The sequence below is a fragment of the Otolemur garnettii genome, unplaced genomic scaffold (genome assembly GCF_000181295.1).
Source record: "Otolemur garnettii isolate 467f Iridium unplaced genomic scaffold, OtoGar3 scaffold00006, whole genome shotgun sequence".
NCBI lineage: Eukaryota > Metazoa > Chordata > Mammalia > Primates > Galagidae > Otolemur > Otolemur garnettii.
The window spans coordinates 36264812-36281264 of NW_003852401.1; the positions used below are offsets into that span (position 1 = coordinate 36264812).

General features: G+C 40.4%; 1 protein-coding gene across 2 annotated transcripts in view; it reads left to right on the forward strand.

Annotated features, from left to right (window-relative positions):
• The first annotated feature begins 14444 nt into the window (after positions 1-14444).
• The window catches only part of CEP78 (centrosomal protein 78), a 32390-nt gene continuing 30381 nt past the window's right edge, over positions 14445-16453 (forward strand). For both annotated transcript variants that reach the window (XM_023509137.1, XM_023509138.1), the window contains exon 1: positions 14445-14712. In XM_023509137.1, coding sequence (XP_023364905.1) covers positions 14460-14712 — 253 coding nt within the window. In that variant the 5' untranslated portion in view covers positions 14445-14459. The remainder of the gene's footprint in view (positions 14713-16453) is intronic.

Genomic DNA, 16453 nt, shown 5'->3' on the forward strand with positions numbered 1-16453 from the left:
TTGTTGCCCTTGGTAGAGTGCCATGGTGTCACAGCTCACACCAACCTCTAGCTCTTGGGCTTAAGCGATTCTCTTGCCTCAGCCTCTCAAATAGCTGGGACTATAGGTGCCTGCCACAACACCCAGCTATTTTTTTGTTGTTGTTGCAGTTTGGCCGAGGGTGGGTTTGAACCTGCCACCCTCCATACCTGGGCCAGCACCCCACTCACTGAGCCACAGGTGCAGCCCTAGTTACTAACTTCTAAAGAAGAAAATGTAGCAAAGTGATAGGATGTCCTGTCCAAGGTTAGGTGACAAAACCCCTCTCTCATTCTCTTCTTTACTGCTCTCACAGAAGACAGTTGCCATGTTATGAACTGTCCTATGGAGAAACCCATGAGGCAAGGAACTCAGAGAGGCCATGGCCAGGCCAACAGCCAGTGAGGAACCAAAGCCCTCAGGCCAATAACTTGGGAGGAACTGAATCTTGCCAGCAATCACATGAGCACGCTTGGTAGTAGATCCTCCCTCTTTTGAGTCTTCAAGTGAGACTGCAGCCCTGGCAGACATTTTGATCACAGCCTTGTGAGAGAACTTAAGACAGAGGCTCCCAGTTATGCTATGCCAGCCATTCAGACCCACAGAAATTTTGAGTTAATAAATGTTTGTTGTTTTCAGATGCTAAATTCTATGGTAATTTGTTTCCAAGTGATAGAAAACTAATTTATAATACGCAATCATTTGTGTCTTACTTCTTTCATTCAACATTAAATTTGTGAAATTCAGCCATGATTTTGTATTTAGCAAGATTTCATTCACCATCCTTGTATTCCATTTTATGAGTTAGCCATTATTTATTTATTATCCTGTTGACAGACCTTGGGTTTTTTCAAGTTTAAGGCTCTACAACTAGTGCTGCTTTAAATAGCTCTGGATAGAGTGTGGTGGTGTCATAGCTCACAGCAACCTTAAACTCTTGGGCTCCAGCAATCCTCTTGCCTCAGTTTCCTGAGTAACTGGGACTACAGGTGCCTGCCACAAAGCCTGGGCTAGTTTTCCTATTTTTTTTTTAGAGACAGAATCATGCTCTTGCTCAAGCTGGTCTCCAACTTGTGAACTCAAGTGACCACCCACCTCAGCCTCCCAGAGTGCTAGGATTACAGGCATGAGCCACTGCACTTGCCTTGTTCTACTTTTTTGTAATATCTTACTATTTTCTCAGAATCTTCATATACGTTTTAGATTAGGCTTATCTATCTATACACACACAATGTAAAGGAATTCTGGTTGCTACTGCACTGAATATATAGAACAGTTTGGAGATTATTGACTTACAATGTTGAATTATTCAATCAATGACCATAATATAGCTGGTCACACTGTTTTATTTTATTTTCACAATAAAGTTTTTTAGTTTTCTGTATAGAGTTTTTATAAACTTTTCATTGCATTTATTCTTAGGTATTTCATTAAAAAAATTTTTTTTAAACACAGATTCAGAAAAATACAAAAGACAAACTTGAAACTTAATGGTATGAAGACAAACACCTTTGTAATTGCTGCCAAGGTAAGAAGTAAAATTTTTTCCTTAAGTCCCTCCATCTGTCCTGACCCAATCATAGCCTCTTCTATCCTCGAAGGGGTAATAATTTTTCTGACTTTCACAGTGAACTATTTCTTAAATTTCTTTATAAGTTTATAACTTAAGTTTGCCTCTCTAGACAGCCTGGTTTAGTTTTGCCAAGTTTTAATGATGACTTTCAAGTCTCTCATATTCTGTAAATCAACCTTCATCACTTAACTGCCCTTTAATCTGTTGGCTGAAGAACACAGGTCATTTGACCTATAGAGTTTTCCATAACAAGGATTGTGCTGAATACATATTCATGGTGTAATTCAATGTATTCCACATTTCCATATTTCTTCCATATTTTTATTTCCAAAAATTCTTCCATATTTCCTGCAAAATAGAAACTGGATCCAGAGGCTTAATCAATCCTTTGAAAGTACTGTAAATGGTGGCATATTATTCATCAAGAATCATTCAATTTCTGTTTATCACTCTTTTCATGATGTTACCAACTTTGACACTCAGCATCTGGATCCATTAATTTATCAAGGATTGCAAAATTGTGGCATTCTAATTTGATTATTTCCTTTTTATTTATTGGTTGCAATATTTCTTTCTTTTTTTTTGACAGAGCTGTAAAAACTAGATGGTGTGCATGTAATCTCTGGAAGTTTGAAAATGATTTGAAAAATAGTTTACACTCTTAGACTGACAAGTACAGAAAGAACAGATAACATCAAGGAGAGCACAGGGGAATGGCTCCAGCGACACTTTACTTCCATCCTGTAAAATGACAGACCGTTGGTGGTTCCGTACCAAACTTCTCTGGCGTTGCAGGGGAAGTCTCGGGAAAGTGTGACTCTGGTGGACTCTTTGTTTTGAACACTTGCAGGTGGCAGGTAACACACGAGCCTTCCTAAAATCCATGCTTTGGGGGAATTTAGCCTTAGCGTATCCATTAACCTAGGAGTGGCAGAGGGTCGGCAGTCAGCTCCTCTGGTGAGAGATGTGCACAGAGGTCAGTGTGACTTGAGTCCCACTCAGCCTGTCCCAGGCACAGCAGCAGCAGGGCTGGTGACACGTGGTCTGGTCTCTGCTTCGCTTTCGTCTGCAGGACCGCGGGGGGCACTCAGGACGGCCCACTTACCGCGGAAGACCCGAGCTTGCCCCACCGCGGCCCGTGGAGCCCACCGACTTTTCCCTGCGACCCTTCTTGAAGACAGGCAGCAGCTCACCTATTATTTGGTGCGCAGTGTTACAGTTTGCGGTGGCAAGGCCGGTAAACGATTGGTTCTTGCATGGCCTTACCCCTCAATTTTTAAACCAGTTTTCATTATAATGTATTTGTTCCTAATTATCCTTAGAAATTGACCTTTCTTTTTTCGAGACAGAGTCTCAAGCTGTCGCCCTGGTAGAGTCCCATGGCAGCACAGCTCACAGCAACCTCAAACTCTTGGGCTTAAGCGATTCTCTTGCCTTAGCCTCCCAAGTAGCTGGGACTACAGGCACCCGCCCCAACGCCCAGCTATTTTTTGGTTATAGTTGTCGTTGATGTTTGGCAGGCCTGGGCTGGATTCGAACCCACCAGATCTGGTGTATGTGGCTGGCGCCTTAGCCGCTTGAGCTACAGAGGCCGAGCCTGACCTTTCTTGTATCCGTAGAAAATCTATGGATTTAAAGATATTTAATGGGGTTTAATTCATTGCATTTATGCTTATCGAACCTCAAGCTATTCCATTGTCCACTGACAGCCTCTTCACATCTGGGTGCTGAGTCCTTTTGAAATGACTCTAGTTGTCTTTAATAACTTCTTTCCTCTTTGGCCAGGGCTGGGTTTGAACCCGCCACCTCCAGCATATGGGGTTGGCACCCTACTCCTTCGAGCCACAGGTGCTGCCCCCAAGATTTTCTTTCTTTCTTTCTTTTTTTGTAGTTTTTGGCCAGGGCTGGGTTTGAACCCACCACCTCCAGCATATGGGGCTGGTGCCCTCTCCTTTGAGCCACAGGCACCACCCAAGATTTTCTAAGTTTGTCTCACACAACTGCTTCTCAGACCTGAAATCAGTCATTTCAAGACCACAATTTGGCCCTATGGCTATTTTTTGCTACTGAGTTCGCCCTTATTTCTAGGTTTATTCAATAAAAAGGGATAGGAAACATATATATTTAAAATACCTTATTAATTCATAAAATCTATGATTCTGAGCCCAATTCAGGACTATGGAGTTTTTACATCACTTTTTCCACATTATCTCTCTGTTCCTTTTCTTCCATCCTGATAATTGCAATCTTCAAGTTTACAGGGGATGTTATAAGTAGAATATTGCAGAATTGCTTGTGTGTCTTACACCACCACCTTATTCACAAAACAGATTCAGAATAGCAATTCTAATATTATATTTAGTAAACCATATGTTTACTTAAACAGTTTTACTTTCATTTGACATTTGTTCAATCTTTCTCTTACTTTGTATTACAGGGCCTGGTGTTGACATTGCCAGAGCACTTAGGCATTACATACTTTACATTCTCCATTTTAATCTCCACTTAGTTCTAATACTATAAGTAACTGTACATTTAATACCCTCCACCAGGGTAAAGTTATCTTGATTGTCTCTAGTAATTTTGGTTGTGTGACACTCATTCTTTAAGAGCCTCCTTCAGGAGGGATCAATATATCCCGAGTTCTTGCATGTTGATGACAGTTTTCTTGTCTCTTCTCTAGTTAAAAATCAGTTTGGGGGGGGGGATTAAAATTACCTGCTCATTTTTTTATGATATTCAAAAATTTCTCTAGAATAAATCTCAGTGTTATAGATCTGGCTTAATATTCTCAGATATATGATATACTATTTCAATATGCAATTCTGATTATTATTAATTATTGTTATGTTATTCTGGAAAAGTTTCTTGAATTATATTATCAGTATTTATTCTGTTTTTTGAGCTTTGATTTTGTTCATTAGGGACTCTTACCATTTGCACGTTATTCATTTATTTATTATATTTTTTGATACGGAGTCTTACTTTGTTACCCTTGGTAGAGTACTATGGCATCATAGCTCACAGCAACCTCAAACTCTTAGGCTCAAGTGACTCTCTCGCCTCAGCCTCCCAAGTAGCTGGGACTACAGGCATCCACTACAATGCACACATCTCTATATTTTTTAGAGATGGGGTCTTGCTCTTGCTGAGGCTGGTCTCAAACTCCTGAACTCAAGCAATCTACCCACTTCAGCCTCCCAGAGTGCTAGGATTACAGGCCTGAACTACCACTCCTGGCTATTTATGTTTTTATGTTTTTTACTTTCAAAAATATTCAGTATTTGTAATTTCCTCTTGAATCATTTTTAACTGTCTCTTTTTGTTAGTTTAACAATTTTAAAACATTCCATAATCTTCATTTATCTTTATCTATTTTTTTGTGAGGCATTATCTGTTGTGTTTATGTACTCATACATTTCTCCTGGTTTAGACATATTTTCTAAATGATTTTTTTTCCATTCTAATTCATCGCTGAGGTCTGTTTTATGTCTGAACATTAAACTAACTTTGCACTGCTGAAATAAAAGCAATTTGGTTGCAATGTATTATTGTTTCACATACCATAGATGTAGTTTGTACTTTTGTTTAGAATTTTTGCATGCATACTTAGAAGAGAGACTGACCTGTGATGCTATTCTTGAGATATTCATTTCAGCTTTGGTATGAAGCTTATGCTGACCTCATAAAAAGATCTGAGCAGCGCATTCTTTTATTTCTGCTTCCTGGAAGATTTTTATGGAAAATTGCAACAATTTCTTCCCTAATTACTTGGAAGAATTTATCAGGAAATCCAGTCATCTCTGGAAATCATTTTTTCGAAATGTTTTAATTACTCAAATAATTTTTTGAATAATCATAGGATTATTAGATTTTTTTCCTTGGGTCATGTTGCATTTTTAAAATAATTTATAATTTTGGATTGATTTTTCACATTGATAAGCATAAAATTTATCATAATTTTTATAGATTTTTGAGCTGTAATTCACATACCATAATTTTACCTATTTAATATATACAATTGAATGGTTTTTAGTGTATCCATAAAGATATGCAACCATCACCAGAATCCAAGTTTAAAAGATTTCTATCCCCCCCTCAAAGAAATCCATTACACATTAGTAGTCATTCTCTATCTCCCCAACACTCTTGGCCCTAAAAAACCCCTAATCTACCTTTCTCTACATATTTGCCTATTCCTGGAATTTCATATAAATGGAATCATATAGTATGTGATCTTCTGTGAGTGGTTTCTTTTATTTTGCATAATGATTCATCCATTTGTAATATGTATCTGTATTTTCATGGTTTATCCATGCTGTAATAAGGTTCATCCATCTGTAACATGTATCTGTATTTTATTTCCTGTTGTGGCTGAATAATATTTCATTGGTAGATTTTGTTTTTTCATCAATAGATTGACATTTTGGTTATTTCTACTTTTTTTTTTCTTTGAAACAGAGTCTCAGTTTGTTACCCTTAGTAGAGTGCTATGGCATCATAGCTCACAGCAACCTCAGACTCTTGGGCTTAAGCGATTCTCTTGCCTCAGCCTCACGAGTAGTTGGGAACACAGGCGCCCGCTCTATTTTTAGAGATGAGGTCTCACTCTGGCCCGGGCTGGTCTTGAACCTGTGAGCTCAGGCAATCCACCTGCCTCAGCCTCCCAGAGTGCTTGGATTACAGCCATGAACCACTGCACCTGGCTTATTTGTACTTTTTGATGTTATAAAACACTTCTATGAAAATTCATGTATGCGTTTTTGTGCGGAAATAAGTTTGTATCGCTTTTGAATAGGTATCAAGTAGTGAAATTAATGGGTAACAGGGTCAGTTTAAGTTTAATATTTAAGAAATTGCCAATCTGTTTTGCAAAATGGCTGTACTATTTTATATTTCCACCAACAATATATGAGGGTTTCAATTTCTGGTCTTAAGCACTAGCATATGATCAATCCTGGAGAACATTTCAAAAGCACTTCAGAAGAATGGATACTTTGCTACTGTTGGGGTGAGTGTTCTATAGATAATTTGTTAGATCTAGTTAATATATACTGTTGTTCAAGTCTTCCACATCCTTGTCAATCTTCTGCCTTCTAGCCTTTAGTGACAGTGGTGTATTGAATTTTTAAATTAATGTTGCATTATCCATTTCTCCCTTTAATTCTGTTAGTGCTTCTTCATGTATTTTTGTTATTCTGTTAATAGGTGCACATATGTTTGTAATTTTTGTGTCTTCCTAGTGAATGGACCTTTTTTTTCATTATCAAAGAGGCATTGCCTCTTTATATCCGATAACATTTTTGTTTTAAAGTGTATTTTTTTTATTGGTATTAGGATAGCCACTCTGGCATTCTCATTGTTGCTATTTGTATGATATATATTTTTCCATTCTTTTAATCTGAATATATTTTTATCTTTGAATCTAAGGTGTGTCTCCTACAGACAACGTATATTTTGATCTTATTTTTAAATCCACTTTGACAAACTCTGCCTCTTGATTGGATTGCTTAATGCATTCACATTTACTTTTATTATTAATATGGTAGAATTTATGTCTGTCATTTACCTTTTGTTTTCTTTTTTTTTTTTTTCTTCTTCTTCTTCTTCTTCTTCCTTTTTTCTTCTTTTGAGACAAAGTCTCACTCACTCTGTCCCCAGAGCTGGAGTGTAGTGCAGTGGTCTGATATCAATGAAAGTCTGGGTCTGACTTTGTTCACATTGCCTCATTTTGTGTTGTTATTTTCAAACATACTACCTTTCTACATGTTATACGGAAAACAATCTGAATATAAACATATTGTCTGTATACTTACTTTTTGAATCAGTTAAAAGGAGAAGAAAATTGAAATTATATTGTATTTTGTAATTACCTACACAATTGCTTTAGTCAGCATTCTTTGTTTTTGTGGATTTGAATTACTGGCTGGTATTATTTGAAGAATTTCCTATAGTATTTCTTGGCAAGCAAGTCTACTAGCAATGAATTCCCTCAGTTTCTCTTTATGTTTATCAGTTATGGTAAAACATCGATTTCTCTTTATGTTCCATCCGTTATGGAAGAGGAATAAAATGTATAATGTGGTGTACTATATGCTGTATGTTTTACTTAAGTGGCATTAGCAAATTACCAAGTTTGTTGATAGAAGTCATATAAAGCTACCATCACAGTTCTGAAGGAGTGTTTCATAGAGTGTTGGTATTAGCGAAGAATATGTGAATTACAAATTTTTTATGTTTTCTGATCTTATCAGAAAACAACAATCATTCTCCCAACACTGCAATACCAACATTTGAGTTCTGAAGTATATCTCTCTCCCCCCCCCACAGAAATTGTTCCACAAGTTTAAAAAGTTCCCAAAGTGAAAAAGTGTACACGAGTTTTATCAGTTTTTCAAATGCCTTTCAGAATGTTATGGTAACATTGTCCAAGATGCAATGTTCTTCTGTTGAGTTCACCCAACTTTAAATATCTGCACATATTGTATACACAACTTTTTATCTGACATATTATGGCCTACGGAGTGTCACAATGCCAGACACAATGCCCGCAGGTGCTTTATAGGGACTTGTGTGGGTAGGCTCACCGCTTGTGTTTCATGAGCATGGTTCAGCTACTGGGTACCCTGGGAGATGAACAATTGAACTGTGGAGTGAGATGTGCAGAAAAGACCTCAAATGGACCCAAAGCATGGAGCAAAACTAGTTATCTGGAGATCTAAAACAGAATCACTACAGCTCACTCAGAGATCCAGGAAAAACAAAATCTTGTTGTTTATGTCACTGAGTTTTGAGGTGGTTTGTTCCACAGCATTGGGGCAGCAAGAACTAACTAACACAACATCCTCCAAATCCTCCTATTAAATCCAAATAGGTATGACCATTGTGCCTAACGTGAAGCAAATGTGCACTCTGAAATTTTGAGAATTCTTGAACTCCTGGTAAGTCCCTGACACATTTCGAGTGGTTAAAGTTTTCCCAAGTCAATTTGGTAATGTGCTATAAAAATGTCTTCCTAAACTTTTATTATTATGCAAAGTTATCTCTATTCAATTTCTCTTTGTTTAAAATGATTTTTATGAATCTAAAAGGATGAAAAATTATCAAAGAACATCTTTGTGGATGGCAGCTATTCACAAGGGGAAATGACAATCATAATGGGAATTTCACTGAGTATATAGCCCTGGTGCACATAGGGTCTCTAAATGCCAAATGCATAAAGAAACTTAAATATTGGATCTTGCTCTCTCCACTTGAAAGGGAGAAAAAGCTATTCTAAAGTGATGCTCATAGCTACTTGCAACTCTCTGTGAGCTTGGGCATTGTGTTGCTATGAAGCAGCAGCACATTGTTTCAATGTAGCTCTAAACCAAGGGTGTCCAACCTTTTTTTATTCAGTCATACAATGGAAGAATAAGAGTTATCTTGGGCTACACATTAAGTACACAAACATTAACAAAAAGCTGATTAGCAATGAAAAAGTCCATGCATAATTTTTGTGATATCTGACATCACAGATAAGCAAAATGTTCTCAAATAATCAGCATGTGGCCCATGAGCCACAGGTGCCCTAAACTACAGACCCCTGAAAGTAGAAAAAGCCAGAGAACACCATCTCATGGAGCCCCATTCATTCACTCATTCATTCATCCAATACTTATTGATCATGTTGATTCTGTAAAAAATACTGTGCTGAGGACTGCACAGAATGTAGAGATCCCAGCACTCAGAGAATTTACATTCCAGAGGGGGAAGATAAGACACAGATATGTCATAGCAGCTTCAGATGTGTTCTATACATATATAGTAGCAAGTTCAGAGGACAGATGGGAAACACATCTTGCTTGGATTCACAGTGAAGTTTTCCCAAAGAAGGATGCATAAAGGTAGTGACTAGAAGAATGTATAATATAATAAGCAGAGCTGAAGGTCGAGGATGGAGAGACAATTAGTCCCATGAAATACAAAAGGCTGGAAAGTCAGACTAAAGTTCAGATTCCAGAGGGTCTTGAATGTCAATCTTTAGACTTTGGGCTATATTCTGTTAGCAATGGGTGTCACAGAAGGTTTTGCAATAGATCAATGGCATAATCAAAGGACCTTGTGTGAGGTAATAGCGACATAGGGAGAACCTGAATATAGGAAGGCATGCTATTCTCTGGAGCAATAAGTGCAATCCAGGTGTAAAACAATAAATGATGAAAGTGAAGTAATGGCAATGCAAACAGAAGCAAAAAATAATATCAGAGATACTATAAAGGGTAAGTTGTCAGGTCTGGGTCATTGGTTGGATACATTCATTTTTTCATTTAATAAATATTGTCAGGAACTATACTGGTTAGTAGGAATGCAAAAGTAAGCAAACAGACATGATCCCTTCCTCATGGGCCGTATGGTTAACATTTGTCTTTAAGTGAATGGGAGCTATAATGAAGGCTATCAACATTCTCTATGGTGTGACAAGAGAGCTAATGAGTCAGGGAGGAAAAAAAATGCTTAGTGGATGAAGTGACACGTCAACTGAGATGAGAAGGATGATGAGGTGTTAATTAGGTACAGATTGAAGGGAAGAACCTTTCATGCAGACTGGGAAGATGTGCAGTGACCACTGTCAGTCTGCAGGCCTGAAAGGAAGCCACTGTGGGCTGTGCTACTGAGAATGGAAGGACTAGAGCACAAGATGAGGCTGCAGAGACCAAACTCCGTCCAGGGGATGCAGAGCCCTGTAGACTGGTGCTACTCAAAGAGCTAGTGCACAGTCAGATAAGAAGCTTATGTTAGAACGTAACTCAGCACACTGCTTCTTCCTTTGCTTTCCTTCCTTCTCCCCTCCCTCCTTCCTTCCTTTCTTCACTCTGTCCTTATCACAGCTCAATACAATTTGAACTCCTGGGCTCAAGCAATCCTCCTGCCTCAGATGTGTGCCACTACTCCTGGCTAATTGAAAACAATTTTTTTTTTTTTTTTTTTAAAGACAGGGTCTTGCTATGTCACCCAGGCTGATCTTCAACTACTGGTCTCAAGCAATCCTTTCACCTTGGCCTCTCAAAGTGCTGGCATTGTAGGCATGAGCCATTGCTGGCCCACACTGTCTCTTTCATCAAGAAAGTCTAGTTTAGAAAAAAAAAAAAACCTTACTGATCTAAATAGCACATTTAGTACAGGTATGATTTACATTCCAAAGCAAACTCCCTATCTTTCAAGAACAGTAACTTTTCAACCAGCAGCCAGTCTGTGGACTTTACCCTTGAGTGCTACACTATTTTAGACGATCATGACTTCTGTCTTTATTCTTACAACAATGAGAAGTTACAGAGGATGAGAAGAGGAGGTGGCTGTGGCTGCATTGTGGAGTATGCCTTGGAAGGCAGCTATGGTTAGAAGAAAGATGACAAGGACATGTGTGTTCCAAATCTTGTTTTTTTTGGTAAAATAAGGTATCTCCTTTTTAGGTGAGAGAGCAGAGGCATAAAATGGAGTGTAGTGGCAACACGAAGAGTGGAGAAGATTTGGAACAGCCACTGTGAACATCCATATGGAAGGAAACAGAAATTTCAGTTAAAATAAGAAAGCTTATGCTGTTGGCCAGGTTGACATTGCTCGGTGACTATACCCAATGAAACACTGCTCTGGAAGCAAGCACAGAGAGGATGAATGTTAGAGGTGAGCAGAAATTAGCACTATGGTTCAGTGGGGAGGTAAGCTGGCTAGGAAGTCTGGCTATAATGTTGTCTGGATTGACTGGGAGTAAAGTGCAGTTAATAAGGGTTAAGTGACACTATTTAACTGTATTCTAGTCAGTCACTCACCAGACCCCCTGAAGGAGGAGCCCCATCTCTCTTACCACCCAGTAGCATGTCCCTCCCAAGTCACGTACCTGCAGTGAAGCCCAGGCATTTTGTCTTGGTCAGGGATGAGCGTGGCATGTCAGAGGATCCCAGAGGTGTGGAGAGGCAGTTTTTATTCACTGTGTTTAGGGAAGCATGTTGGTGAACCCACCAGATGATGAAAAAAGAATTATAGCCATTATTAAGCCATAATTTAACTGAAGTAGAGAGGAGATTATCAGGGAAGATATGAAAGAAATCTTGCCACACTGAAATTAAGTAAACTTAAGAAAGTAAGTGTTAAGTTAATTTGTTAAATGATTAATTAATACAATGAAGTCTTCCCTGAGTTGGAAGGGAAGACTAGGCTAGATTATAGGCAGCAGCCACAAGGTGCTAATATCTTTTTTTTTTCTTTTTTTTTTTTTTTGCTGTTTTTGGCCAGGGCTGGGTTTGAACCCACCACCTCTGGCATATGGGGCCGACGCCCTACTCCTTTGAGCCACAGGCACCACCCAAGGTGCTAATATCTTATAGGGAGAATAGAGGAGAATGTTTCAATGATCAGTCATTATTCAACACTTCCTCTGTACCAACACAGTGCCTGGTATGGGAAATATAAGCATGAATGAGACCTAGTCCTTACCTTTGGAGGGGTTAGAGATTGTGGAAGGAAAACCAAGTATTATATACAGGGATGTCAGGGAGTAGAGCAATGAGGCACTAAACAAGCAGGAGAGGAGAAGAGAGGGTTAGGAGGAAAAGGCTTCCCAAGAAAGGTGCCTCTAAACCAAGACTGGGAAAAAATTGGAAGTTGGCCCATTAAATAAAGGTACTCCTGGGCCTGTGTAAAGGCCCAGGCAGGAAAGACAGAACCTCAAGACACATCAAGCAGTTTCATATGCCTAGAGGAGAGATACAAAGAAGAATCTAGCAAGAAATAAGACAGCAGAGATAGGCAAATTATGAAGCAGCCTATATTTCAAGCCAAGGAATGTAGATCCGATGCTGAAGGCAATGAGAAATCTTTGGCTTTCCAGGAGCCAATCTGATATATGGAGAAATCTGTCTTTATTAGAAATCATCTGCCTAGAGGGGGAAAGTAAGCCTGAGCAGAAGATAAGATCACCCAGAGATACTATAAAATGTTGGAAAGGGTGGAAGCTAAGGATGGAAACATGAAGAATGCTAGCATTTAGAATAGGTAAGTAAAAGAAGCCCAAGAGTGAGATTGAGAAGAAGGAATTATTAGAGGCATAAAAACATCAGACAGCTTCATGGAAAACAGGGAGGAGGGAATTTTAAGAAGGTAATGGACAACTATATTAAATGGTGCTAGAGGCTCCGCGCCTATAGCTCAACCGGCTAAGGCGCCAGCCACGTACACCTAAGGTGGCGAGTTCGAATCCCCAGCCCGGACCCGCCAAACAACAATGACGGCTGCAACCAAAAAAAAAATAGCCGGGCGTTGTGGTGGGCGCCTGTGGTCCCAGCTACTTGGGAGGCGGAGGCAGGAGACTCGCTTGAGCCCAGGAGTTGGAGGTTGCTGTGAGCTGTAATGTCCCGGCACTCTACCCAGGGGGACAGCTTGAGGCTCTGTCTCAAAAAAAAATTAAAAAAAAAATGGTGCTAGAGACTAAAAAAGATGGATATAGCAACTGAGAAATCATAGTGAAAATGAGAAACAATTTAAATTTCCATCAACAGAAAAAACAGATACATTATTGTATGTTCCTACATGGAAATCCTATACAGTAGGAAAAGCAAACTAGAGCAGGACATATCGACATGGATGAATTTAGCAAAGATAACAAAGTAGCCAATGAAAACAAAATTAAATATCATGTGCTGCATACTTACATATGTAACAGAAATATAAAGACACACATTGTAATGATAAATACCAAGTTCAGAAGAGCAGTGATCCCAGGATTGTGATTGGGAGAATGGTTACACAGGACTCTTTAACAGAAAAGGTATGGTTTCATTTCTTAAGGTGGTTTGTGGAGGTACCAGCGTTTACTGTGTTATAATTTGGGCACGGTTCACATAAAAGTCATTGTTGACCATAACTAGGGGATTTTAGTACACTTCAGCACACGTGTGTGTTGGTAGTAAGTTGAGGTACCCAGAATACAGTGGGTGGAAGAGGAATGCTGTAGAGACAATGTCTAAGGCTTGACCAGAGGATTATCATCTCTTAGTTCTTACACTTAGCTGTATGTTACTCAACTTCCACGTTCCTTAGTTTCCCTGTTAGTAAAGTGGAATACAGTAGTAGATTCCTTGCGGAGATGTTAAGAAAATGAAATGATTTCATACTCACAGTGCTTAAAATAATGCCTAGGACACAAAGTACTCGTTACCAGGGGGTTAGCAAACATCATCAACAGACAAAACAAAGGGATTCATAGCAAACACAATAAAGTCCTGATTTATTGTACCTCTACCATTTGCCAACAACCGTATGAGGCTACACAGAAACTACGGAAATTGTTATTTGTAGAAATTAACAAAGACATAGAAGATTTCGTGAACGACAGAGGAGGTTCCTAGAGCCGTTCATACTTCCCTTATTACGTGTAGTCTCTGTTTTTTTAAAAAAAGAAATTGTCACGTCAATATCTCACTTTCCCTGGGAACGATCAGTAAACCCTCCTCCAAACCTAAAGTCGAGTCCCAGCCCGCAGTCCCGCGCCCCCGCCCGCCTATGGACGCGGGGTCTGCGTACTGGCGCACGGCGAGCGTGCTGACGTTTTGCGCTCCGCCCCACGCCAGCGCCCGCCCTTGGAGACCCGCAGCCCCGCCCCCAGGGCGCTACGGGGTTGAAGCCAACGGCTGGGGCTGCTGGGCGGGAAGCCGCGCGGGAGCGTGGCGTTGAGGGGCCGGCCTCGCCTGGGATCCCTGGCTTGCGTCCTCTGGCCTGGCAGCCGCCGCCGCTTGGCCGTGGGTGCCGGAGTGGCCTGGCGGCGACCCGAGGCTCCTCAGGCGTGGGGGCGTCGTCTCTCGCGCCGGGCATCCCCCGAGGTCGCCCTCTGGCCATGTTCGACTCGGTGAAGCTGCGCCGCGACAACGCGACGGACTTCTTCTCGCACTATGAGTATCTGTGCGCGCTGCAGGACTCGGTGCCGCTCCCCGCAGTGCGCGCCTGTCTCCGGGAGGGCGTGCTGGACTTCAATGCCGACCGCCTCCGCATGGTGGACTGGGCGCCTCTCCTGAGCACTCTCAAAATTAATAAAGATCTGCCCTGGATCTCTATCAAGAGCTTCTTCCAGCCGTGGCTTGGAGACGTAGGTTTGTAGTTCCCGCTTCCCGCGTCTCTGGGTCGGTGCGGCTGAGTGGGTTTTGGGCAGGTCCAAGGTGGAGCCTGGGCCCTAACATCAGGCGCCGAACGCCGGGCTGTGTGCAGTAGACGAGGTTTGGGGCTTGAGGCTTGGAACACTTACTAGCAAGGGGACCCTTGGCAATTCACTCAAGGTCTCCGGGCCGTAGTGTTCTCAACCGTAACGTGGGCTTACTAACAGGGCCCAACCTTATATGGTTTGTAAAGGGGTTTACTGATTGATCCGAGCAAAAGAGAGATATTGGTGAGAATTTCTTTTTTTTTTTTTTTTTTTTTTTTTTTTTAAAAAAGGGCACTACAGAGCTTGGCACCTGTGGCTCAAGCGGCTGTGCCGCTAGCCACATACACCTGAGCTGGCAGGTTCGAATCCAGCCCGGGCCCACCAAACAACAATGACGGCTGCAACCAAAAAATGGACACTACACTCAGTAAGGGCTGTATGAACGGCTGAGTGAACCTCCTCAGTCGTTCATGAAATCTTCTATGTCTGTGTTAATTTCTACGATGATTGTAAGGATTCTCAGAGAAAATGATGCTTGTTGTGGCTCTTAGCACAATTTGGGATGACATTAAACATTCAACAAATATTACCTATTTTACTGGATAACTTTATTTGCCTGAGAACTAAGGAATATCCAGCCTTTGTCTACTTTTTGAAATGTGTCTCTAAGAATTTTCAAGGGTGCTTTACAAAGATAACACGTTTTACACGTGTAAGGTGATATAATTAGGGATTCAAGCACCCTGATTATTTGGAAAACATATTAGGTAAATCATGACATAGGAGAAAATGATTTTTATTCCTTCTAGCACGTAGCATAGCATTTTGTACACAATAGAGGCACCTTTTGTAGCAGCTAGCCAGATAACAGGAGGGAGCAGTTTGTGCAAAAATCTTGGAACTAGGACAGTATGGCAGGCTGAGCCATAGGACTGGAATTTAGGGTTTGAGAAGGAGTGGAGAGAGCTGAGGCTGGAAACCTAGTGAGGGTCAAATAGGAAGTGTCCTTGTTTGTTTTGTCAGGGAGTTTGATGTTTATCATGAAGTTTGAGAATCATTGATGGATGATAAGATGGACTTTCCATAGGAACTCATTCTGACTTCCATATACAGGACAAATTAAAATTGGGAGGGGGATGGATTTTTGTAATCTGATGGCCCAGATTAAGAAATGGAAAAGAAGGGCTAGATTTCACGTATCTAAGAGAATGGATGGGCCTTGGTAACCAGTTAGACAAGGGAGGGCAGCATCCTTGCATGAGATGCAGCAGAGCTGGAAGGGATTGGGGATGGAAAGAGGGTCTCAATCTTTTATATTTTAAGAGGGGCTTGTAGGGCATCTCAGTGTGTCTGCTAGGCAGGTCTGGGCCCAAGATATGCATATTTGAGCTTAGAAGACATAGAAGGCACCTCAGGTTACCCGCAAAGAAGATGTAGAAAATTGTATGTCTAAAAGGTGCTTTTTCAATGTATAGTCTTGAATATATTTATTTTAAGATGAGAGAGAGGGTGTGAAGAATTAGGAAAGGAAATAATTTTTGATTTATTAAAAAAAAAAAAAAAAAACCCTGATCACTCGTCATAGGACTGTCCATAAGTTAAAGTTAGGAGGAACTTCAGAGTGAAGGCTAGAGTACTTGATCTTGCCTAGTATTTTACACTGAATGTGAGAAAAATGTGTCACAGACCGT